At 35.5% G+C, this 26706-nt stretch overlaps 1 protein-coding gene across 6 annotated transcripts in view; it reads right to left on the reverse strand.

Annotated features, from left to right (window-relative positions):
• Positions 1-26706, reverse strand: part of ATF7IP2 (activating transcription factor 7 interacting protein 2) — a 55379-nt gene that overhangs the window by 15915 nt on the left and 12758 nt on the right. For 3 of the 6 annotated variants that reach the window (XM_049111409.1, XM_049111411.1, XM_049111410.1), the window contains exons 2-6: positions 23214-24058; positions 22058-22182; positions 17812-17946; positions 17135-17233; positions 12520-12677 (exon numbers count right to left, since the gene is read on the reverse strand). In XM_049111409.1, the coding sequence (XP_048967366.1) occupies positions 12520-12677; positions 17135-17233; positions 17812-17946; positions 22058-22182; positions 23214-24048 (1352 nt within the window). In that variant the 5' untranslated portion in view covers positions 24049-24058. Of the gene's footprint in view, positions 1-12519; positions 12678-17134; positions 17234-17811; positions 17947-22057; positions 22183-22504; positions 22588-23213; positions 24059-26706 lie in introns of those variants that run through there. The other 3 variants (XM_049111413.1, XM_049111412.1, XM_049111414.1) reach the window with 3 other exon arrangements.

The following is a 26706-nucleotide window of genomic DNA, read 5'->3' on the forward strand; positions in this document are numbered from 1 at the left end:
AACATTTGTGGGTTTTGAATTTTTAACAAATTTGGAAAAATTTTAGATTTAACATCTTTGCTCTCTTCTCCCAACTGGTGAAACTTCAAAGATATATATATAATATTAGACTCCTTGATACTGTTCCAAAGGTCTTTGCTGTTCTGTTCATCGTTTTAGTCTTTTTTCTCCCCATGCTTTTGTTTAAAGTTTATATTGCTATTCCACTGTCTTTAAAAATCAGTAATTACCTATCCTGTTGTTAATCCTAATCAATGTACTCTTGACTCTTCAGTTTTTGTCTCTAGAAGTTCAATTTTTCTTTTTAACATCTTCTATTTTCACATTTTCCTTTTTACTGTTGGGACATGAACACTATCCTGATAATAGCTGCTTTACATCATTGTTGTCCATCAAACGTTGTTTCTAGCATATCTGTTTTCTCCTTGCTATATTTTGCTACTTTGCATGCCTGGTAATTTTTGATTAGATGCCAGACATTGTAAAATTCACATGAATGATGGATGATGTTTCATTCTTTCAAAGAGTGCTGGACTTTACTCTGGTATGCAGTTAAATTACTCAGGATTAGTTGTATCCTCTGTATCCTTTTAGCTTTTCGGGAGTAGGCCCACTGCAGTCCTTAGTCTAGGACTAGGTCACCCTCACTATTATGTCTACCTAAAGACTCTTTACTGTTACTCTACATTATAAGTTTTTTCATTATAGCTAGTAGGGAAAACAAAATGTTCCCAGCCCTGTACAATATCCAAGAAATGTTTGGTCTTCTTTTCAATGTTTTTTTTCCCCCTGGCCTCTTGTAGTTTCAGTCTTTGCATGCATAGATCTGTATTCAGCCAATGATTTAAGAGGTTCTCTTTGGAGATCAACCGAGTTCTACCTTTACACAATTTGCTTTCTTCATTGTTCCTCCGCACAAAGTCTTAGCCAACTCAGACACCCCAATCTCTGATCTAAATGTGGTAAGAGGGGCAGCCCCGGTGGCGCAGCGGTTTAGCGCCGTCTGCAGCCCAGGGTGTGATCCTGGAGACCCAGGATCGAGTCCCACATTGGGCTCCTTGCATGGAGCCTGCTTCTCCCTCTGCCTGTGTCTCTGCCTCTCTCTCTGTGTGTGTCTCTCATGAATAAATAAATAAAATCTTTTAAAAAAATTTTAAAAAAATAAATAAATGTGGTAAGACCTCTAAGGCTGTTTGAGCTCTTCCTGCCCTTGTCCTTCAACCTGTGAAATGCCTCCAGGGAGTAATCTTGAACAATTGTAGAGTGCATTTCACACTTTCCCTTCTCCCAGGGAGAGAGTTTTTGCTCCCTGTTGAACAATGTCTGCACACAATTCTTTTTTACTTTGGTTTTCTACTTGTTGACAACAAAAGAACAATTCCTGTAGCAATTAATATTTCATGGGCAGAAGCAGACATTTTCTACACGTTCATTTTAGTTTTCTGAAATCAACTGGTTTTCAAGCACATTTTATTTTTTTCATGCACATTTTAAAACATAGTTAATTCAATAATTTTTCCCAAATGTATCAGTAAGAAATTCTAGTAGCCATTATTTCTAAGTTCAGTAAACAAAAACAAATGTTTAGATCTAAATTTTATCAAGAATATTCCATTCTTCTATTTTTGGCCTCCAACAAAACTTACAAAGTTTATTTTATATATATATATTTTTTCTACTAGAAATAGTCATCATATGGCTGGAAGACTGATGACTATATTTTGTTGCTTAATTATAAACAATTCTTTTCAGATGTTCATTACACTGCAGTCAAAATCTCCTATCAATCTCAAAATTCTTCATTTAACATTTCTAAAATATTTCTAATATTTTATTTTTTAAAAGTTTATTTAAGTAATCTCTACTCCCAGCATGGGGCTCAAATGTATAACTCCAAGATCAAGAATCACATGCTCCTCCAACTGAGCCAACCAGGTGTCCCAATATTTCTAGTATTTTAAGTATTTCTGCTTGCTGCTATAGTACATCAAATATAGTATTATTTAGGAGTTTAAGAAACCAAGCAGAAAGACCTTAAAGAGCAGAGTGGAATTTCTGGTTTTCTCATTGGGCTGAGGCAGTAAAGAGGGACCCATTAAGGTGGAGGGATCCTAGTGAAGGCTCCAGGTTTTCAGCTGGGAATCCATGGAGGTCTATGTCTTAAGAGCCACAGTGAACTAGGGGTAGGAGTCTTACCACATTAACAACAAGCCTCAATTTATACCTTTCCCTAAGTATATTAGGTGACCAGGTCATAATCTGCCAGAGAGAATAAACCTTGTGTACAGTAAGATGATATTCCATAGCCTCACCAATTTTTCAGAAATTATCAAGCATGCCAAAAGACAGACTGAAATGACCAGAAATGGACAGACAACAGAAATCATTATATAGATGATCCTGAAGCTAGGGTTATAAAACATGCACATTAAAAAGTAGAAATTATGAAAAAAAAAAAAGACTACAGTGAAATTAGGAAGTCAATTCACATAAAGACACTATTAGAAAAGTGGAAAGACTTGGATGGAAAAAGATACTTATAGTAAATATATAGACAAAAAACTTAAGATAGGCAAGTCAAAGGGAAAACACAAAAGTCTTGAGAAATGTCATAAAAGGTATCAAAATGACTAACATAAAAATGTGCTTCCCTTCATTATCAGAAGGAAATACAAATTAAAGCTAATATATGGGAGCCCCTGGATGGCTCAAATGGTTGAGCATCTGCCTTTGGCTCTGGTCATGATCCCGGGGTCCTGGGATCCAGCTCTGCATCACTGGGCTCCTTGCTCAGCAGGGAGTCTGCTTCTCTCTCTCTCCCACCTCCCCTGCTCATGCTTGCTCAGACTCTCTCTCAAATACATATATAAAATCTTACAAAAACAAAACAAAACTCAGTACATGATGCTATATACATAGCAGTGTGGCTAAAGCAAAAAAGGCAGCTAATATTAAGTGATGGCAAGGACATGAAAAAACAAAAAACCTCATTATACTATCTAATGGGAATGTAGGTTTGGTATGATCTCTCCTTGGTAAAGTGTTTGGTAATATCTATTAAACCTCAAAATATACATATTCTATGACCTATCAATTCCATTCCTAGGCAAGTGTCCAACAGAAATGTATGTGCATTCACCAAAAGACAAGTGATGGAATGTTCACAATAGCACTTCTCAAATTTTCCCAATCTGCAAACAACCTAGATGCCCAGTTGTGAATAAGCAAACTGAGGTTTATTTGTGTGATGAGTACTATATAGCAACAAGAATGAATAAATTATTACAGCTAAGCAACAGCACAGGTGACCCTCACAACACACAGTGTTGGGCAAAAAAGACACCTAAGAGTTCAGAGTATGACTCCATTTATATAAACCTGAAAACTAAACAAAAACAATTTATGGTGTTAAAGCTCAGATAGTGGTTACTTAGGTCAATGTGGTAGGGGTGGGATTAGAGACTAGGGGTGGGACATGAGGCAGATTAGATGCCACTAATTTGATCTGGGAGATATTTACAAAGTGTGTTTACTTTGTCAAAATTTGCCAAGGGATATGCTCAGTTTGTGCAGAGTTCAGTGAGTATTATTCAATTAACTTTATTTAAAAAATTATACACATATAGGGCATGTGTTTGTGTATATAAAGTTGTTACTATTTATCCCAAGAAATCTATCTGCAAACTAAAGACTGAAATTTTATGAGCATATGATACATTACTTTTACAAAACTGTTCCACTGACTGCTACCAATGATGGCTGTTATTTTTGTTTTTTTAAGACTTATTTATTTTAGAGAAAGAGTGAGAGAGCAAGTGGTGGGGGAGGGGCAGAGGGATATATATACAGAGAGAGAGAGAGAGAGAGAGAGAAATATCAAGCAGATTCTCCACTGAACTTAGAGCCCAATGAGGAGCTAGATCCCATGAGCCTGAGATCATGACCTGAGCTGAAATCAAGAGTTGGACACCCAACTAATTGAGTCAGCCAGGCACCCCAAGGGCTGTTCTTTTTTTAAACTTTTTTTTTTTTTTTTTTTTTTTTTTTAAAGAAAGCAAGAGTGTATGAATGTAGGCAGTGGGTGGAGAAGGAGAGAGAAGTTCTGAAGCAGGTTCCATGCCCAGTGCAGAATGACACAGGGCTCAATCTCATGATCTGAGCTGAAGTCAAGAGTCAGACGCGTAACCAACCGAGCCACCCAGATGCCCCAATGATGGTTATTTTTTTAAATGAACCATATCTGAGAAGAAAACCAAAGACAGGGATGATTTTCATATTCATTCTAGATATACCTATGTTTTCTACCTGCATTTTACCTTAGAGAAAAATTTGTGTCTAAAACGAGTAATTATAAATAGATAGATAGATAGATAGATAGATAGATAGATAGATAGATAAAGTAATTACAACTTTCTGGGTAATGTTATAATAATGTAAAATCATGGGTTCTGGAGACAAATTTGTCTGGGTCTAAATGCACTGGTGGCTTTACTGGCTTGGCCACTTACTAGCTGAGTGTTTTGGGCAAAAAACTGTGCCTTGGTTTCTTCATCTGTAAAACAGGGAGAATTTTCTTAAGATTAAATTAATGTTAATAAAGAATGAGTAGGAAGGAGCACATGCAACATTGTAGGAAATATTAAAATATTGTGGCTGGTAATGGCTTTTCACCCTTTGATTTCTACAAATATTTCTCATAAAATTCAATCCACACTTATGTTTTAGGCATAATTAATGTTTCATTCAATCAACATTGGTGAAATACTCTGTTCTTGGATGCCTTACACCTTGATCTTGCTTTTCATCTTTGGAAATGACTGCATATAAAGGCATTTTCTTCCTATTTAAGCAAGTTCCTTTCCTTCAAACATGTGTTCTAGTCCATAAGCCTTATCTGCTCTGAACTTCTTCAGCTTAGCTATTACTGCCTTTCCCATTTTCTTCACATTCTCAGAAGAAAAATGCTTACACTTCTAAATCCAACCATTACAGACATAGTTGTGGCATTAATTCCTTCAATACTCGGGGTTAGCAGAAAAAACAGGCATAAAACCTCCTGGCTTTCTCTAGAGTTGTAATAATAGTGGGAACAATATGTTTTTGCTTTCCTTTTTAAAATTCCTTTATTTCTTAAATATTTTTTGAAAAATTTTAAATAAGTCACAAAGTAGTATATAAACTGTTACACAGAACAGCTATGATGGAACCCCTATACTTGAACAATTTGAGAAGGTATTATTTACAAAATTTTTAAGAAATGTAACTTTATATGTATTTGTTTGATAGTGTATGTGTGTACACACATATATCTATCTTTGAAGACATCAGAAAGCTGTAGTAGAAGACAACTTAAAGAACTGAGATTCCAGAGAGAGAGTGTATATAGAAGTGGGCTAGACACTTGCCACTGGTGTTCCTCTTAGGGCGTCTGTCAACTAAACCATTCAGGAATACTGAGAAGCCAGGCAGATGGTGGCTGATATTACAATGGACTGTACTGGGGAGGCAAAAATTGGAACATATGACCAGCAATAGAAGGGGAGCCAAAGGTAACATCCCAGTCTTTCTGGTGGAAGTCATAGAAGGCTATGCCATACATGGAGGATGGAGTAAAAATCAAAATAGATGGAGTCTTATAAAGACTGCAAATAAGCTTCAGTTCTGTTCAATTCCTGATTAGACTGAAATGTGTTATTTAACATAATGGCTTAAAAAATAAATATTTATTATTTCAGTTTCTCTGGGTAATGTAATATGGAGCAGTATAGTTGGGGTTTTAGGCTCAGGATCGGTCATGAGGTTGCAGTCAGGATGATGGCAGGAGCTGCAATCAACTGAAGGCTCAATGAGGGCTGAAGGTCCTGCTCCCAAAATGGTTTACTCATGGCTGTTGGCAGAATGCCTTACCATGTGGGATTCTGCACAGGCTGCTTGATGTCCTCTAGTAACCTATGTTTGCTGCCATGTTAATATGGCAGTTAACTTGCCCCAGAGCAAGCAATCCAAGAGAGAAAAAGGAAGCTATGATGCTTTTTATGATGTGTTACATATTGTCACTTATGCCATATTCTATCTGCTGTCACTAAGTATAGCCCAAGACAAAAATTAGACTCCATTTTTTTAAAGGAAGAGTATATCAAAGAATGTGTGCCCATATTTTAAGACCATCAACAGAGTCTGTCCCTCTATCTGCTGCCTGCCAGAGTGTAGGGTAAATCTACTCTGGTGGAAGGTAACTTCATTTAGAATTTCTACAATTTTCAATACACAATGTTTAAGATTAAAATAAAAAAATTAGCAGTTACAATAAGAAATAGGATAAAAATTTAAAAATACCAAATAGAAACAGAGCTCAGGGTGAGCTGGATACAAGGGTCATAATAAATGGAACAGAAAATGACAGTGATTTAAATGTTCAACACATGGACAAGATAAAGAATATCACCAGAGAACCTCAATCTATAGAAAAGAATACAACGGTGGGCTGCATAGGTGACTGTCAGTTAAGCATCTGATTCTGGATTTCAGCTCAGGTCATGATCTCAGGGTTGTGCAATCAAACCCAGTATCTGGCTTAGCGGGCTTAGCGTTCAGTGTGGAGCCTGTTTAAGATTTCCTCCCTCCCTCATCCTTTGTTCCTGCCCCACTGCTCGCAAATGCGCATGCCCTCTTGCTCTCTTAAAAATAAAATAAAATAAAATAAAATGGAAAGGGGAAGGGAAGAACTAAAAATTAAGCAAAATGAAATTGACAATTTGATACATGGGTTTAACAGCCACTTGGATCCAGATGAAGGGAACATTAATAAACTGGAAAACAGTGCAGTAGAAAATATCCAGACTGAAGGATGGTGTGCATATAATTAGAATACTGAAGGGGAGAAGTGATGGAGTGGTGCTGAAGGAATTTCTGAAGGATAATGGTGAAGAGTTTTCCAAAGATAATGGAAGACATAAAACCAGATTCATGAAAAACTGTGAGCCCCAATCAAGATAACTTAAAAAAACAAACATTAAATCCATGTCCCCACAAATAGCACCATACAGTATATTAAGAAAAACCAAACAGAAGTGGAATATCTTAAAAGCATAAATACAGATATTATCTTCAAAGAAGCCACAATAAGAATGAAGCTAACTTTTCAACAGAAATTATAGAAGTCAAGACATGTAATGATATCTTGCAAGTTCTGAAAGGAAATACCTACAATTCAATACTTATGTTAAAATATCCTTTAGAAATAAAGACAAAATAGAATTATTTCCGGACCAAAAAAACTTGACAGAATTTATCTTGAGCAAAACTAAAAAAAGAAGTAACAAAGTTCTACAGGCAGAAGGAAAATTTTCCCAGATGGAAATATATGAAGAGCAACAGGAAGGGTAAATAGGTAGATAGCTCTAAATGAATAATGACTATACAAAATTGTGATTTCATCTTCTGAGACTTAAAATATAGCTGACCTCCAACAACAAGGGTTCGAACTGTATATGGATTTTTTCTCAATGAATAAGGTATAGTACACTCAAGTGCATTTTCTCTTACAATTTTTAATATTTTCTTTTCTCTAAGTTATGTTACTAAAAAAATTATGTATATACCATATAGCATATACAAAATGCTTAATTGGCTGTTTATATTATCAGTAAGGCTTCCAGTCAACAGTAGACTATTAATAGTTAAATTCAAGGTGAGTCAAAAATTACGTGTGAGTTGGTGCTGTGTTGTTCAATGGTCAACTGTAATATAAAATTGTGTGAAAACACACAAAAGATGGAGGGGAAGCAGTAAATGGAATTACAGGGTTTTAAGGTCAAACATTACCTACAAAATGGTCAACGTAATTCATATTGGATTCTAATTATTAGAGTCGAGAATCAAAATCATGATTTTTTTAAGGATAATTTCTAAAGAAACAATGAAAGATGTATAATTAATAAGTAATGGGAAAAGAAAAAAGATTAACCCAAAAGAAGGTTAAAATAGAGACAGACAGACAGGGGAAAAGGCCCATAAAATAGATGAAAGCAAGCAAGTAGTATGAACCCACACATCTCAGTGAGATTAGACAATCTAAATTTTCTAATAGACTTTTTGAATTGGATTAAAAGCACATGTATAGTTTAAGAAATAATTACAAAGCATATAGCCGCCGCTCAGATAAATACAGTTTACACGATCAGCACTTCAGAAACACACACACCTCTATTCTGTATCATAAATTTCCTCCATAAATGGCATTTGTAGTGCTAAATTCTTTGTTTTGGAGATTTACTATTTACCCTTGACTTCCTACATAATGTACTTTCTTTCTGGCTATATTTGACCTTTAACTGAACAGAATCCTACTATTTGTGTCTGCTTTTCCATGTTTTTGGAGTAACTCATATTGCTGCTTGTGACCACAGTTTTTCCATTTCCATTAAAATACAGAATTCCTTTATAAGGACTTATTACAATGTAATTTTCTTTTCAATTGTAGATAGGGTTTTTGTCATTCTAGTTTTTGATTACAAAAAATGCTAATGAACATTCCTCTACATATATTTATTGCACATTCAGTGGATCAATATAAAAAGTGGGCCTGTGAGATCAAAGAATATTCAGATCTTAAATATTTTTAGATAATGCCAATTTTTTTTTAAGGATTTTATTTATTTATTCACAGAGAGAGAGGCAGAAACATAGGCAGAGGGAGAAACAGGCTCCCTGCGAGGAGCCTGATGTTGGACTCTATCCCAGGACCCCAGGATCACAACCTAAGCCAAAGGCAAACGCTCAACCACTGAGCTACCCAGGTGCCTCTGCCAAATTTTTTCTAAAGCATTACACCAATTTACTGTTCTAACAACAAAAATGTTAAATAAAATCAATTCCTGTTATTTCAAAACCTCACCGATACACCTGGTGTTGTCAGATTTTAAAATGCTTTACTTTTCCTTACCAATATGAAAAGGCATCTCACTGTGGCTTTAACTTGCATTTCTGATTACTAATGAAGATGAGCACCTTTTCATATTGGTCATTTGGAATTCCTCTTTTGTGAAGTAGATACACAAGTCTTTTTGCCCATTTTTCTTTTGTATTATCTGACTTTTTCTCATTGATTTAAAGTTCTTTATGTATACTCTGGGACCTGGGCCTCTAGAGGTTCTATGTGGTACAAGTGTCTTTCTCACTTGATAGCCTATCTTCTCACTAAAATTACAGCAGCTTAAGAGAAGTTTCTAATTTTAATGTTGTAAAACTGATCAATTTTTTTTTTATTGCAAAGGTATTTGTGTCTTAAGAAATCCTTCCTTAGGGATGCCTGGGTGGCTCAGCTGCTGAGCACAGCTCAGGCTGTGATCCCGGGGTGCTGCGATGGAGTCCCACGTTGGGCTCTCTGTGTGTCTCTCGTGAATAAATAAATGAATAAATAAAATCCTTAAAAAAAAAGAGAAAGAAATCCTTCCTTATCCAACGTTCATGAAGATATTCTATATTACCTTCTAAAAGCTTTATAACTTTCCTTTAGATTTTGAGTTCCTTAATCCACAGATTGATTTTAATGTGGTCTGACATAGGGATCCAATATCTTTCATATTTCACTCAACATGAATACCAAAGTAACTACACCATTTACTAAATCAATCATTTCCTAAATGATGTACACCATATAACCTCCATCACATATCACACATACACATATGCATGGGTTTCTGGGTTCTCTGTGACCCTGGCTCTATTTGTCTATCACTTGAATTGATGAATAACATCACAGTATTTTAATTGCTGTGGTTTTGTAGTGTCCTGACATCTGATAGCAAATTTCTTCCTTTTAATTTCTCTAGTTGATGGATATCTTGGTCTCTTAATCCATTGCATTTATGTATACATTTTAGAATCAAATTAGTTGTCAAGTTCCACAAAATTACACAGTAGAAAACTGATTGAAATTGCACTCTATAAATTAATTTGAACAAAAGTGAAAACATTCTAATAAATACTGCATTGTCCAACCCATAAACATAGTTCATTTCGTCACTGAATTACTATCTCTCAAAGTTTTATAATTTTCTTCAATTATTACATGTTTTATTAAATGTATTCCTAGGTTTGGTGCTATAGTATTGGTATCATGTCCTTTCAAAACATTCTTTAATTCCCTAATTGTTTGTATCTGGTATATAGGAATATAATTTCTTATATATTTGAGAATGGCAATCTTGCTAACATCTTGTTAATCCTAATAATTTATCTGTAAGTTACTTTGGATTTCCTACATTATATACCTACCCCAATCATCCATGAATAGCAATAATATTTATTCCTTTTTTTCAATCCTTTCTATATTAACCTCTTTTTCTTTCATTAGTCAAGAGCCACAGTATAATGTTAAAGTGGTGACAGGAGGCATTCTTCTATTTTGTACTCAAAGGAAATACTTCCAATATTTGATCATCCGATCTCTCTTAGGGTTTTTCTGGATACTCTTTATCAGATTAAGGAAGTACCTCCCTATTCCAAGTTTGCCAAGAATTTGTTTTTAATCATAAACAAGTATTTTATCAAATCTTACTTCTATTGTGAGTTAATAATGATTCTTGTCCTGGAAAATTACATTAACTGATTTTTTTTTTATTATTATTATTGAACCAACCTTGCAGCATTCCTGAGACAAACTCAACTTTTATAGATGTTGAACTTGGCTTTACTAGTGTCTTGTTTAGGATATCTACATCTATTTTATGGGTAAAAATGGATTGTAATTTTCCATTTCTGTAAAATGTTAAAATTGATTTTAGTATCAGAGTATCACAGATATACTAGATTTTAGTATCTAGTCTCATAAAATGAACTGAAAAATATTCCCTCTTTTCTTATTCTTTGGAAATTTGTTTAAAATTGGTGTTCTTTCTTCAGTGTTTTAGAAAACTCACCATTGAATCCACCCATCAGGTTCAAGTTATATACTCTCTTGTTAGCACAGCTGCCTGGGACAAGTTTCTTAAATTGCAGGTTCTTCCTTTATTATAGAGCATAAGGTGGGTTGTTCATAACATAGATAGAAGCCACTGATAAAAATTTGACACATTAGTCCACAAAATGCTATTTTAATGGGGTCTTCACTTTTTTGCTTCTATCACTAACATTTTAGTTTTCTTTTCTGTCCCTTTTTTGAGTTTCAGCACACACATTAAGAAGTGGTAACAACATGGGCAGCCCAGGTGGCTCTGCAGTTTAGCGCGGCCTTCAGCCCAGGGCGTGATCCTGGAGACCAGGGATCTAGTCCCACGTCGGGCTCCCTGAATGGAGCCTGCTTCTCCCTCTGCCTGTGTCTCTGCCTCTCTCTGTCTCTCATGAATAAATAAATAAAATCTTAAAAAAAAAAAAAAAAAGTGGTAACAACAAAGACTCACTGAAATGTGACTCTTGCCTTCACAAACTAAATAAATGACTTCTTCATAGCAGCTTCCTGGTTCAAAACTAAAATGTAGGATTCAATACCATGCAATATTCGGGTTTCTTTGGAAGAGTCAAAACTGCATGTAAATTCCTCAAAACAAAGGATATACTGCAGATGATACAGATTTGTAGACTTCATTTTGTCGCCCCCTTGAGTCTGGGTAGCGATATGGGGGAAAGGGTGTTATTCTTCAAATAATTCCTTATTTTGGGCTATATATTCTCTTTTTAAAAGCTGGATTACAATTTAACATATAAAAGGGAAAACCTTAGAAACATTTTATGGAGTTAATGCTAAGAATAAATATATAATACTATAAAGCTCCAAACTGTTGCAAATCACCAGACCAAAGAAAACAATTCATTAAAATGTCCCTCCCAGCAACATCAATCTAGGTGGGAATCACAAACCGTGTTCCTTTGTTAAACTAAATGATTTCTTTCCTAGATTCAGCCCTTAATCTCTTAAGGTGTCGTGGCTGCTTTTTGACTCGATTAGACAAATAAATTAACCTGTTTGCTGCAGTTTAATGTTATCATGATTCATGATACTGCTTTCAACCTGTAGGAAACAAATACTTTTAGGAACTTCTTTCCTACTCTTAACTTTCTTAGCCTTCCTCTTCTAACTTTTGTAAGCCACTGTTTTATAGGACATTGACTTTTCCAAGTGTAGAACACAAACCATGAGAATGATCAAGTGATCACTCGGATTAGCATACCAAAGATGCATACCAAACACACCACAATGCAAAATCCAATCCCCTAGCTAATACAAAATTTTATTTAGTACAGTTTCTTTTTTTTTAAAGGTAAACTCTATTCCCAAATGGGGCTCGAACCCAGTAACTGGAGGATCAAGAGTCGCATACTCTATGGAGAGAGTCAGCCAGGTATACCCATACTTGGTACTGTTAAAACAATGATAAAAGCCCTGGATAACCAACCCCATTCCTTCATAACAGGCAAGAACGAATACGAACCTTTAAGCTGTTTCATGCTTAACTGAGAAATGGTATGTTTACAAGCATATACTTAGATAAGTTTATGCATTTTTGTAGAAATGCCTACCTTTCTGAAACAGCCTCATCACGATCCCGTGATAAGTTAACCTTCTCATTTGATTTTTCTGAAGGGTCAGAAGTTTCAGAACTCACAGAGGTCTGTCTTTCATCTGGACTGACTGACTCTGGATTCTGATTCAAATTCATGGTCTCTGAATTTATAACCTGTTAATTGGGTGGAGAAAAAGCAGTTAAAAGGAGTGTTACCACTTGTCTTCTACACGAAATTGATATAGGTAAAATTTCACTTGGAAAACGTTTTCAAAATATTCTTGAATACAAATGGCAAAACATATGTTAAATTATATGTATTTCAATGGCTCATGACAATGCTTGCAGTTTCTCTGCCAAGATGAATTTAAAAAATACTTCTAAGAAATAAAAATAATGATAGTACAAATCAACTTCCTAGCTTGGGTGGAAAGGAAAAACAAATACCTAAGTACTCAGACAGCATTTTATTCCTGTTAGACTATGTTTTAGGAACTCAGAAACACTAGACTCTTAACAAGCAAACTTGTACTTCCATTATACTCCTAATAAGTGAAGACCAGAAATAAAACTAATTTTCAAATTGTTCTTCCAGTTGAGTTTTGTTTACAACTTGGAAGCTGAAACACTTAGTCCGTATTTGGTTGAGAATGTGAAGTATTTAAAATATACGTCTATTAATCAATACAAAAGGATCAAGCTGATTGCCCAACTCATGAGCCTTTCTGGTGGGTAACATGAACAAAGACGACCGTACACAGAGACAGAATTCTGAAATGTTATTAAGTTTGCAGATTCTGTATGTTAGAAAGAGGTTCAAACAACATTGGAAAACAATAGCAAAAAATATTTGGTATCCTTTCAGTTCCAGGACAAAGTGGCTCACTTTTCCCTGCTGTTCTCATCTAAGTATAATGAAAAACCCTGGAGATAACAGATCCATCATAAAATGCCTCTGAAGGGTGGAAGAAAAGGGCAGGCTGACTGCGGATCGTGAGATTGCAGAGAGAAAGCACAGTGAGCTCCCTCTGTTTTTACTATCCGTATATCCTACACAATGGGTGCCACAAATGCCAGGGACCCATCCTTCTCCCCAAACCTAGAGCAGGGGTGGCTGAACCCCTACTCCATACCTGCAAAACCAGCAGCCATATTCACTGCATTTGTGTCATCTTGGTCCCCACCTGACAACCTGAGCACAGTGGACCTAACCAGCTACAGTAGCAGTATTAGCAAAGCCCAGCCAGGGACCAAATCCCAGGACTCCACACCTGGAACAGAGGCGGGACTATCAACCCTCATTTGGGACAGCCTGGGCAAGGATTACTGAAGCATCAGTGTTGTTTCTACTCCATCGCTGGGGCAGTGGCAGGCCCCATCCACTGCCATGGGAGTGACTACAGGCTGTTTCCTGAAATTCCCACCCAAAGTCAACAGGATGCCCAGGGAGCACCTGCAAGGATTGAACAGGAGATCCAGTGGAGCCAGAAGAAGGAAACCAACCAAAACAGCACTCTATGGGCTTTGAAAAGTAAACTGTCTTTGTGACTAAAAGGAGTCACAGAAGGAGTCCAGGACCTGTATGCTAAATCTAAACCAGGTAACTGCCTGCATAAGGAGTCAAATACTTAAGCTCTTCAAAGAACTTCCATGTGACGTGTGACTGAATACTCTGACCTTTTGATCCTTGTAAGGCACTAGCCAAAGGATCCAATACACCACTGGCTTTCTCTCTGGCACATGGTTTTTTTGATGGTGAACTTCCTAATTTTAGGGTCTTCTATAACCTGAGTAGGCTCAGAATATCCCAATCAAGTTGTGCTTCCTTTTTGTTAGATAGAAACTCCTTCAAATGATCTCTTCCCTCTCACAAGAAAGAAATCAAGCCAAACCTTCAACACTGCTTAAAAATCTCATTGGCCTGGGGTGCGTGGGTGGCTCAGTCAGTTAAGCATCTGACTCTGGCTCAGGTCATGATCTCAGGATCCTAGGATTGAACCCTAGGTCAGGCTTCACGCTCAGCAGGGAGTCTGCTCCTTCCTCTCCCTCTGCTCCTCCTTTCTCTCTCAAATAAGTAAATCTTTTTTTTTTAAAAAATCTCATCTGCCTAATGAAATCCCATTCCATCACTTACAAATTGTTTTCCATGTCACTGTAGCACACGGTTCAGCTACGCTTTCTGCCACTATGTAACAAGAATCTCCTTTCCTACAGTCTCTAGTAATGTTCCTCATTTCTTTAGGGTCCTCACCAATGGTGCTTTTAAATGTCCGAATTTGGGCAGCCCGGGTGGCTCAGCGGTTTAGAGCCTGCCTTCAGCCCAGGGTGTTGCCCTGGGGACCCGGGATCGAGTCCCGCATAGGGCTCCCTACATGGAGCCTGCTTCTCCCTCTGCCTGTGTCTCTGCCTCTCGCTCTGTGTCTCTCATGAATAAATAAATAAAATCTTTTAAAAATAAATAAATGTCCGAATTTCCACCAACTGTCAGTTTATGAATATTTACGTATTCTCTGGGGCAATGCAGATTTTCTCTTAGGTACTCCTCATGTCTTCTGAGCACTTGCTTGCAGTCTTTAACATCTGTATTTCTACTGAAAGTCAATCCAGGCTTTTAAAAACTCATGCTCATCAGTATTCTTTCAGTCTCCATCCATGACCCCATTCCAAATCCACTTGCACATTTTTAGGTGTTTGTTACAGTAGTATCCCACACTTGCCGGTACCACATTCTCTATTAGTTTCCCAAGGCTGCTATAGCAAATTACCACAAACTGGGTGGTTTAAAATAACAGAAATTTATTCCTTAACAGTTCTGGAGGCTAGAAGTTTGAAATCAAGTTTCACTATGCCAAGATCAAGTGTTGGCAGGGCTGCATCCTTTCTGGAAGGCTTCAAGGGAGTGTTTCCTTTTTCTAGCTTCTAGAAGCTGCCAGGATTCCTGGGCTCCTAGCCCCTTCCTCCATCTTCAGTGCAATCATTCCAACCTCTGCTTCCATCATCCCATCTCTTTCTTCTGCCTTTGAAATAATCACACTAATCCCACAAGGATAATCTCCCCATCTATGAGCTTCTTTGAACATGCAGAGTAACATACTCACAGGTTCTGGGGATGAAGCCATGGATAGCTTTTAGGGATCATTATTCGCCACTATCAAGCACTGTGGCAAACTCAATACAAAAGTGACATTTGTAGAACATTATATCCAACATTCAAGTGTACATGGAACATTCACTAAGGAAGGAAAAGCATATCTTGGGCTATAAAGTAAGTGTCAGTAACTCTCAAGACTGAAATTTTACACAGTATGTTCTCTGACCAAAATAAAATAGAGAGGTCCCAAATGCTGGAAATTAAACACATACTTCTAAATAACCCATAGGTCAAAGAACAATACCACAAGGGAAGTTATAAATTATTTTCAACTGAAGAAAAACAAAAGTACAATGTCTAATCACTGAAAAGATGCATAGAAAATGCTTAGAAAAAGCAGTGCTTAGAAGGAAATTTATAGCTTTAAATGTTTTCTAGTAACAAAGATGATTTAAAATTAACACTGAAGAAATTGAAAAAAGAAATTACATCAAACATAAGAAAGAAAATTATAAAAAAATAGAAGAGACAACAAAGAATAAGATTTTTTTTTGAGAATAAGATTTTTAAGACTCTAGCAAGTCTCATCCAGAAAAACAGAAAATATAGATTACCAATATCAGAAATGAAAGAGTCTATCATTACAGATCTACAAATATTAAAAGGACAAAAAAATGTTGTCAATAATTTATGTCAACAAATTCAACAACATAGATACAAGGGACACATTCCTTGTGAAGATAACTTACAAAACATACAGGAGGAAAGGAAATAGAAAAATCTGAATTGCCCCATACCTATTAAAGAATTGAATTTCAAGAAAAAGTCTTCCTACAAAAGAAAGCTCCTTGCCCACACATAGTTTTCAGAGATGCAATCTATCAAACATTTAAGGAAGTAAAAAAATCTTACACACAAACTTCCAGAATACAGGGGAGGGAGTGCTTTCCAATTTAATTATTGAGGCTAGCATAAATATGATACCAAAGCTAATAAAGATCCTACAAGAAAAAAATTCAGTGAATATATACTGAAGATTATATTTAAATTTTATATAAAAAATACAAACAGATACAAAACTCTAATGATATCCCTGCTGAAATATTTTGGAAGCATATACTGCAGAGTGTATTTTGATACAAAAAAATGTATTTATGAATACACAAAATATAAAGATGGCTTAGGAGATGAACAGATTGACAGACATATAGATATTAAAATAGTGAAGGTAAAATATGTAAGTGTTGCATCTATGAGTGTTCATTGTAAAATTTGGTCAACTTTGCTATATACTATCTGTTTCATGATAAAATGGTAGGGATCACAAATTGTCTCTTATTCACTTGAAATAAATACAAGTGGCATTTACTTTTGGTTACCTAACAGTATCTTCTCCAGAGATAGTATCACAGGAATATTCTACATATAAATTTGTCTTTAAAGCCTTCTTAGTTTGGAAATAGATTTCATTTCTTAAAATCCAACTACCTACAATAGTGGGTCAATGAGCTAATTAAAGCTCATATGGGTTTATACCAACCTTACAGGCTGTATTACTGGTTAATACATTTGTTTCCAAGAAATTCTTTTGACATTGCAATACTGCTTTAATACGTCTTTGAAGTTTTGATATTTTTGCCTAGAAAAAAGAAAAATACAAAACCAGCGCACTAAATAATATATAGAGATTGAAGGAAAACTATGTATCTGCCAAAGCAGTCTCATAAGACTTAGGCATCCACCCAAATAAATGACAAATTCTTATATAAGCAAAAATTTAAATCACGTTTGATGCCAGTATGGCACATAAGAATGGAAGATAAAAACATCAAACTTCTAATGGAGCCACGATAAAGTTAATGTTGGTAGAAACAGCAATCAGCAAGTAAGCCTATAGGGATAAGAACAAAATAAAAACCCCAGAACAGTCTGAAATATGTTGTACAAGCTCTAACACAGAATATATTTTTAATTAAAAGAAACCGCTTATGTATTATGCCTGTCAGTTGACACAAAATAATTGACAACAGAAGAACACAGTATAGTATTTCCAAAAGTATTTCATGAGGGCCAATACAGCTAAGAAATTCTGTTACTTATGGTATAGTATATCAGGCTTGTGGGCAAAGATCAGATTTGGGTCTGCTTTATTGTTTTCCTTTCATAACATGCAAAAAAATCTACTTCAAATGAAATTAAATGAAATTAGAAACTTACAAAGAGTTCATCAGCTATTGCTTCATGTTTATTCCTGCACTGTGTCTTCCCAATGCGTTCGGTCAATTCTTTCAGTTTGCTATCAAATAGCTTGTAATTTATACTATAGATCTCCTGTCGAATCAAATGTTTGACCTAGAATTTTAAAATAAAAACCAAAACACCCATTTCAAATTTAAAAGCAATTTTATTTTCTACTCCTTAAAAATAGCTTTGTTCTTTTCTAGATTTACTGTAACCGATAAAATACATTTTTTCATATTTTATGTTCATATTACAAGTAAGTTTTATAGAAGTTTGAATATCAAATTCAGCGAAACACACCCAGTATCTAAATATATTGATGTTAGAAAATAAACTTATTCTCCAAGGGCTAATTTTTGTTTTTTACAGTTTCAGCTGAATTCCATAATACATATTAAAGGTAAAAGCCTCTATCACATTTATTTTTCTAATGAGCATAAATGAAACCAAATATTCCATAAAAAGGAACTCCACTAATCTGAAAGCCAGAGACCAATGAAAATGGTTGGTTTGGTCTGTAGTAGATTACGATGCAAATTATGAAAGTCTGAGCCTTGATCTGGCCATTAACAAAAGCTGTATGACCTTTGGAAAGTCACACACTTTGCTTCATTTTCCTTGCTCACATGTGGGCAGATAATACAATGTTGAATGTGTGATGCTCACAGGATTTTTGTAAAAGTATAAAAGGTTAATATGTGAAAGAGCTCCATAAAACAGAAAAAAGTGAATTGATAAAAAGGAAGATAATCTATTTTACTTGAATAGCTTTTTTAGGGGGTGACTTTCTTATTGTTAAAATGAAAGAAGCCAGGCACAATTAGTTAGTGACTAATGCTATTTGGCATAATGCATGCTATTCTAATAATGTGTAGTAGCTGTCACATGAAACATTAATGCATTTCATTATCTGGCTGTTTTTTAGAAAACAGACGAACCTATTTTCAGGGAGCATAATTAATCTCAATGCCCACTGATACAAACAGCTCTGCTGAGCCATGTATTCAGAAACATCCACTGTAGTTTTTTGCTGAATTAGTATCCTCTCGTAAACTGCTTTCGTAACAGAGTAGGTCGTCTCTCTCAATAACAAAACCTGTCATGATACATCTGAGGTACTTATTAGTAATATTTCTATCTTTCCCCTAAATTCTTGCTTCTTGGTGTTTGAAATTGGAACACAAACCTTCTATGTTAAACTCTTTTATTATATGGATATCACCAGAATGATTAGGGATATTAAGCAATTTTATTTGATTAATCCTAAGGTTTTTCCTTCTCATTTGTCATTGTTCTTGCTCTTCAACATAACCATGTACTTGACTTTTTCTGTAATGCTTAATATTTCTTCAATGGTTTCTCAACATTATCATTTTTACTAACAAACTTTTAAGTATTTAATAAGTGCTCAAAAACACATTATTTTTACTGATAGGTGACCCCTGTTACCCATGTGTGGTTTTTCCTGCATGCTTGCTAGTTCAATGGCTAGGCTCAATATGTAAAGCTCATACTCAGATGAATCTTGGAGAAACTTTCTAAATGTCTTGAGTATGGAAATACTGTTTTGGGGATCTCTGGGTGGCACAGCGGTTTAGCGCCTGCCTTTGGCCCAGGGCGCGATCCTGGGGACCCGGGATCGAATCCCACGTCAGGCTCCCGGTGCATGGAGCCTGCTTCTCCCTCTGCCTGTCTCTGCCTCTCTCTCTCTCTCTCTCTCTGTGTGTGTGACTATCATAAATAAATAATTTAAAAAAAAAAAAAAAAAAAGGAAATACTGTTTTGCTAACAAGAGGAGGCCACACAGTGTTTGTGAAACTTTCCTGGTAACACATGGGACATTTGCTAAAATCATAGATTCCTAGGCCCTAACCTGGATTCACCAAACAGAATTTCCTGGAAAAAGGTCTGAAAAACCATCTAATTAACAGGCATCACTAGTAATTCTGATCAGGTAAGTCTGAGGAAAGAGTAGTCGAAAATGACAGTCTTCAACTGTTAGTAAGCTCAATAAACCACAATTTAAGCAAGAAAGTCTGAATCACTCCGGACAATTCAGATGGAGGCAGACTCTTAAAACCTGGTTATTTAAAAGTACTAAATGCCCATCCATAGGTTGTTACTCTTGATTAGAGTGGACATTTGTTCTCATTTAGTGGTGATGTTCCTCATAAAGAGGACACAATAACCTCCACCAAAAAAATACCTCATAAATGTCTTCTGCTGATAGTAATATATCCAAAATTATGGTATCAGACGGAAATCCTAGGTACAACTTGCAGATGACAGCCAAAGTATCCTAAAAATTGGACAAAGACTAGCAATTATATATTTCCAATCTGCCTCAACTTTCTATGATAGTAGGTAGAATGAAGAACTTGGACTTTAAAGGAGCGCCTCGTGGCTCAGTTGGTTAAGTGTCTGTTTTTGGCTCAGGTCATGATCCCAGAGTCTTGAGATCGACCCCCATGTTTGGCTCTCTGTTCAGGGGTGAGCCTGCTTCTCCCCTCTCCCCCTGGCTGCTACTCTACCTACCTGTGCTGTCAAATAAATAAAATCTTAAAAATAAATAAATATTAAAAACTTGGACTTTAGAAGAAAAACTCCTCTATACTTCATTAACTCAATTGGAATCAAGGAGGCCAAGATCCTTATAAAACCTCAGAAGAGTCAACAGCTAGGGGACTCTCTCAGAGAAGAACATCAGAATGATAATCCCTATTCCACTGGGATTCAAACAAAAAATCCAAAAAGATGTGGTTTAGAGACTTAAGTCTCTGGACAGGAATTAAAATATCAAGTTATGGAAAGCTAGCTATTAGGAGATAGGTGAAAAGATAGTAATTAGCTAAAACACCAAATGTCTCTGAGGAATGTGCAAGAAACTTCTGCCAGGGGTGGTGGTGGTGGTTGAGAAAACAAAATAAACTGCATTTCTTAAACCTCACTGGAAAGGACCATTTTCTGTGTCAACTCAAACCAAGTATTTTGTGAGAGAGGTAATAGTAATGAATGAAAACTAATTTTTCCATGCCAGTGAAACCAAAATATTCAGATTAAATTTTATCTTTATATGTCCCTATCAGAATTTATTTCTAAATTCAGCTACTAATTCCTGGGAGTAAGACACAGCCTTTTTCTTAAGCTAGATCTTTGTTCACCGTAATTCTATTAGTCCTATCCAGCAAATAATAAGACTTAGACATCTTTATTTTACTGTTCCCTTTGGTCTTCCTGGAAGAAAAGACAAGGTAGAAATGGAAAAACTGCTGGCTCACCTTAGATGCTGGTTCTGCAAGAGTCCTTCAAAAAGGTTTCCATTTATTTATTATGTGAGTATATATCCATATAACACGTAACTATATAGTAACTATATAGTTGTAATGGTCTGTTTTAGAAAACAGTAGTGTTTTCCTTCCTAAAACAGCAGGGTAGTTTGGTTCTGACATTAAGACCTATTATAGGTGACAGACATTAATCTATCATATAATGACTTTTAGCTGAATAATTCTAGTGGTAGTAAAATAGCAAAACATCATTAAAACAGGTCCTCATTACAGGACCTATTAAAATTGAATCTCATAAAAAAGATAAAAAGTAAAATTGAATCTCACACTTAAATTCAGAGTTGATCAGACATGGGAAACTAGAGTACAATGAAATAAAATGGGGCAAAATGAAAGCAAAATGTGCATTCAATGATGTTATAAAGCAGAGTCAGATAATGCAACATATCCATGTAAACCTGGAAATTAGGTCACTAAACCTGAATGCAACAGGACTTTATGACGAACTTCTGGGTTGTCTGAGTTTATGACACAGTGGTCAATTGTGATGAGGTATACAAACAGCTGAAGCTGCAGATCAGAGAACCCTAAGACCAGTACAAAAGAGATTGAATTATTCAGCAAAACTTAAGGTCAGACAATGTCTTTCAAAGAGATTTAAATGTAATGTTGACTAAAATGGTCCATTCTTTCTACTACAGCACTCTACCTAAACAGGATTCTCCAGGCTACTCTGCATAAGATTATTTTCAATTAACTGGAGATGTTTTGGTAATGTAAACAATTATCTTTCCCTAATACCTCCATCGTTTGATTCTACTTTCATACACCACCTTTGCACCAAGTGAAAGTCATCTGTACTAAATCACCATGGAGATCAATTAACTTTTACCATTTTTTTACTAATCAGAAGGTTTGAAGCCCCAATATTTTACCTGTTCTAGCAATGCTGTATGCTTTTCCAGAGTTACACAAATATTTTCATTAATTTGCTCTGAAGTTTTCATGCGCTTAACATTTTCTTTGTTTTCTGAAAACATCCTCTTCTTTTGATTATGGCCTTGGGGAAATGGAAAGATCAGAAGTAAAAATATTCCTTCTAAGGAAGGAAACAAGGGAATTCAGACTCTCTAAGGAAATAAACTAAAATGTGATGTCAGGCAGCATTTTTTAGCAAATGTAATTGTCTAAAAACTTGTGACAAAATATAACCTTCAAAAAATGATTCTATCAGGTTCCTAGGTAGGATTCTGGTCTCAGATACACTTTCCTTTCAACTTTAATACCTATTTAATACCAACAAAAACTGAATAAATTATAATACTTAATCCTCTAGTTACTTAAGCAGTCATACATCATTTTTATACAGTACAGTTACTTACGCAGTCTGACATTTTTTTTAATAGGTGATCCTGTTATTATTTTTAAGCAATTTTAAATCCGTCTTGTTAAATGACTACGTAACCTACATAAGAACACAAATAAAATTTTATCCTAAGAAATGTTTTTTCTTTTTATTTCATTAACTTACAAAAACATCCTACTTTTAATGAAATTTACTTTTGTTACTTTAATGATTTTATAATTCTAGAATTTCATTAGTTATTCGATGTTTCTGTCACTCCATGCACACATGTATGTATTATCTATCACCTTACATTTGGCCTATGATTTACAGGTTAATTCTATGGAAAGAAATGAGTTCATCAACGATTAAAAAAAAAAAAAAACTCTTTCAACTAGCCTCATTAATCTAATAAATAAAACTTCAAATTAAGATGTAGATGAAATAAACCAAACAATCGCCCTATGTCACCTTTTTGATTTTTTTTTTTTTTTTTTGTACTCTCAAGGCAAAGTGACTGATTCCTTCTTTGCCAGAATTTACCTCCCTTCAGATATGGAGGATACCGTTTCCCCCTCCTCACCCTAAATGGTTCAGAAACAAGACACTCTGAAACAATTATTTCATGATTTACTTTTCTCTTGGCTATATATGCTCTACTATTTCTATATCTGAGGCTAAAAATATCCCCCAAAAGGAAAGTGACTATTTTAATTTCTCTAAAAGATGCATAAGTATATACTTACTATTATTCCTACCAGTGTCAAGTGCTGCCAGCAGTGTTGAGTCTACACTTTCACAACTTGAAATGCTAGAATGACAGGTCCTACAGGATTCTTCACTTTTCAAAATAGCAGCAGCATAGTTACTGGAAATGACTGAATTGTTCAACTTAGGTACTTTATCAACAGGCACAAAACGGGTATTTGAACTTAAAATGTCATCTTGTCTTTTATCACATGACTCAGAACCGGAGTTTTCTAAACAGGAAACCATTTTGTTGATCCTCTTATCATCCAAGGCACTGTTTACTGTAGTTTCTGGCATTTGAACAACACCACTAGATACACTAGATGGACAATAAATGGGTTTCAGATTATAATCTTCAAGTTGTTCAAAACAAGATCTTGTTACATCTGTCTGACATTCAAAATGGTTTTCAGAAGTGTTTTGTGACTCTTTTGCCTCTTGTGTAAAGAGCTTCTTGGAAAATTCTGTTGTTTTTCTTGACTTTTGGTAAGGGCACAGAACTTGCTCTTCAAAGTTTTCCAATCTTGTTTCTGAAGCAACAATTTCTAGTGGTTTCACAATATTCTGAGAAAATACTTTACTATTCTCTGAGCATACTGAATTTTTGTTGGAGTCCAATAAGGAAGCATCATTTTCAGAATGTCCATATTTGCTACTTATGACACCAGTACTTAAACTCTGATTACCACTTGACACATTATTCCCAGTTGCTGTTTTCAGTGCTTCGACATTCTTTGACTTATTCAGGATCTCTACTTGCTTCCGGCAACTTGCAGGCATTGTTTTTTTGGCTTTTAGTACCTTGCGCTTACTTCTGTCTGGACTGGCCATCTTTTATAACCTAGAATTTAAAGTACTATATTTAGATGCATTTCTCTAATAGACAAAAGTTTATTTATTTGGTGTATTAAAATAATGTTCAGACTCCCTCTAAAGTTTTTTTTAAAGATTTTATTTATTTATTTATTCATGAGAGACACAGAGAGAGAAAGAGGCAGAGATACAGGCAGAGAGAGAAGCAGGCTCCATGCAGGGAGCCTGATGTAGGGACTCGATCCCGGATCACACCCCAGGCTGAAGGTGGCACTAAACCACTGGGCCACTGGGGCTGCCCCCTCTAAAGATTTAGATAATAATTTTTCTTGAAAATTATATCCATTCTTACCTATCACTGAAAACGTACAAGTAACTTTAATCTTTTCTATAAATCTAAACTAAATAAATTCAAACTTTATATTGCTAGTAAGCCTCTACTTAATAAAAACCTGAAAATTTTATCTGGCTACTTTTTGTTTTATCACCTCACTGTCATAACCATTAAAGTCTAGTTTCAATAATCCAAGCAGGCTATACTTTACATGATGTAAAGATTAAATTCCATTTCCTAAAAAAACAAAACTCAATTTTTTGCAAAAAATTTTGCATTTTCTTTTTTTTTTTAATTTTTATTTATTTATGATAGTCACACACAGAGAGAGAGAGAGAGAGAGAGAGAGAGAGAGAGAGAGGCAGAGTCACAGGCAGAGGGAGAAGCAGGCTCCATGCACCGGGAGCCTGACATGGGATTCAAACCCGGGTCTCCAGGATCGCGCCCTGGGCCAAAGGCAGGTGCTAAACCGCTGCGCCACCCAGGGATCCCTGCATTTTCTTTCCTAATGCTCATATTTCCAAAATAAGTGGTACTGCAGGAGTAATTCCCAATAGGAATATAAAATGAGCACTAAAGATACACAACAGGATGCCAGTTCAAACAAGAAAGCTAATTTAAATTTTATAATTATTTCTCATAATTTAGTAAAAACCTACATAGCAAAAAAAACAGTTTAGAATTTATCTCTTAGGATCTACATCAAGTCTGATGTAAACTATAGGTAGGTATATAGTTTAAAGGAAATTACTCTGCCAAATTACAAGGCAATCAAAGGCATAAGAAATGAAAAAGAAAAAAAATATATACAGGCATGACAGTTATCTAACAAAATATAGAGAACTTTTAAACTGAAATGACAGAAGCTAGGACTTTTTAAGGCACAAATAACCAGTCAAAGCTACCTGAATAATTTTTTCATTTATCACATATCTTACTTGGAGCTTTCCTTTATTTTTTTATTTACCATATCATTTGATCAGGAACAGTCCCAGGATCTGTGAGACCTGAAGGTTGAGGCAAATATTTCTTTAGAACAAGAAAAAAAAAAAATCAACATTTGTTGATTCATATTTTAAAAACCTGTCATTTACAGGGGCTCAGACAGTAAACTCCAACATTTCATCTCAGGGTCCTGGGTTCAAGCCCCATTTTGGGCTCCACACTGGGCATGGAACCTACTTAAATAAACAAACACCTCCAAAACAAAAACAAAACTGTCATATATTTTTAAAAAATCACAAAAACCAAAAAAACTGCATACTTTCATTAAGGGCCTGATTCAATATAAGATTTTTTTCCTATAGGACTATTTGATTACCTATTTTTGTAGTATTTCCCAGAGAAAATGAACAAACTAAGTCTATCTTCTAGCGTAATTTTTTTTTTTAATGTATGCTCCCTGCCCAGCAGTGAGGAGCCCAACACATGGTTTGAACTCATGACCCTGAGATCAAAACCTGAGTCTAGGGGGTGTCTGGGTGGCTCAGTTGATTAGGCGTCTGCTTTGGCTTGGGACCCATGATACCTGGGTCCTGGGATTGAGCTCTGCATCGGGTTCCCTGCTCAGTGGGGAGTCTGCTTCTCCCTCTGCTGCTCCTCCTGCTTGTGCTCTCTCTCTCTCTCAAATAAATAAAACCTTAAAATAAAAACAAAACACAACAAACCTGAGCCCAGATCAAGAACTGGATGTTTAACCGACTTAGCCACTCTGGTGCCGCACAGCATAGGTGATTAAATTTTAATTGATAATCAGAATGCATGAAACAATCAGCTTCATGTAAAGACATTTCTTTTTGGTACTGCTACAGCTGTGTGCCCTATAAACACAAAAATTCTTGTTTTCTTTTAAAGGCAGGATTCCTAACAACAAAAAGTATGGTAAATTTTTAATATGCTATGTTATTATTTTTCTAACAGAGAAGTTCTTTTGACTGGAAATCCATGAGAACTAAATCCTCTACTTAGTTTTAAACATCAGGTAATTGGGGAATATTTCTCCTGACTACCTTCATAAATTTCAATTCATGGCTTCTTTATTCCTCATATATTTCAGGTACCAGGCATTGCAGACCCTATTCCCATCAAAAGCCAACAGGTAGTAACTACCTACTTTCAAAATTGACTATGAACCACAAATGTATCCTATTAAACCTACACTAAGTATATCCCCAATCACAAAATGCCTGAAGCTATTCTACTGCCAGGTGACACAAAGGTAAGAAGTCAAGATGAAGAGAGACAGTATTCTTAAATGATTACAGTTGAAATCCTTTGCCAATCATTTGTTGTATGAGTTGCAAGTATCTTCTCTCATTTGTGGCTTGTCTTTAGATCTTCCT

Source organism: Canis lupus, chromosome 6 (assembly GCF_003254725.2).
Source record: "Canis lupus dingo isolate Sandy chromosome 6, ASM325472v2, whole genome shotgun sequence".
Classification (NCBI taxonomy): Eukaryota; Metazoa; Chordata; class Mammalia; order Carnivora; family Canidae; genus Canis; species Canis lupus.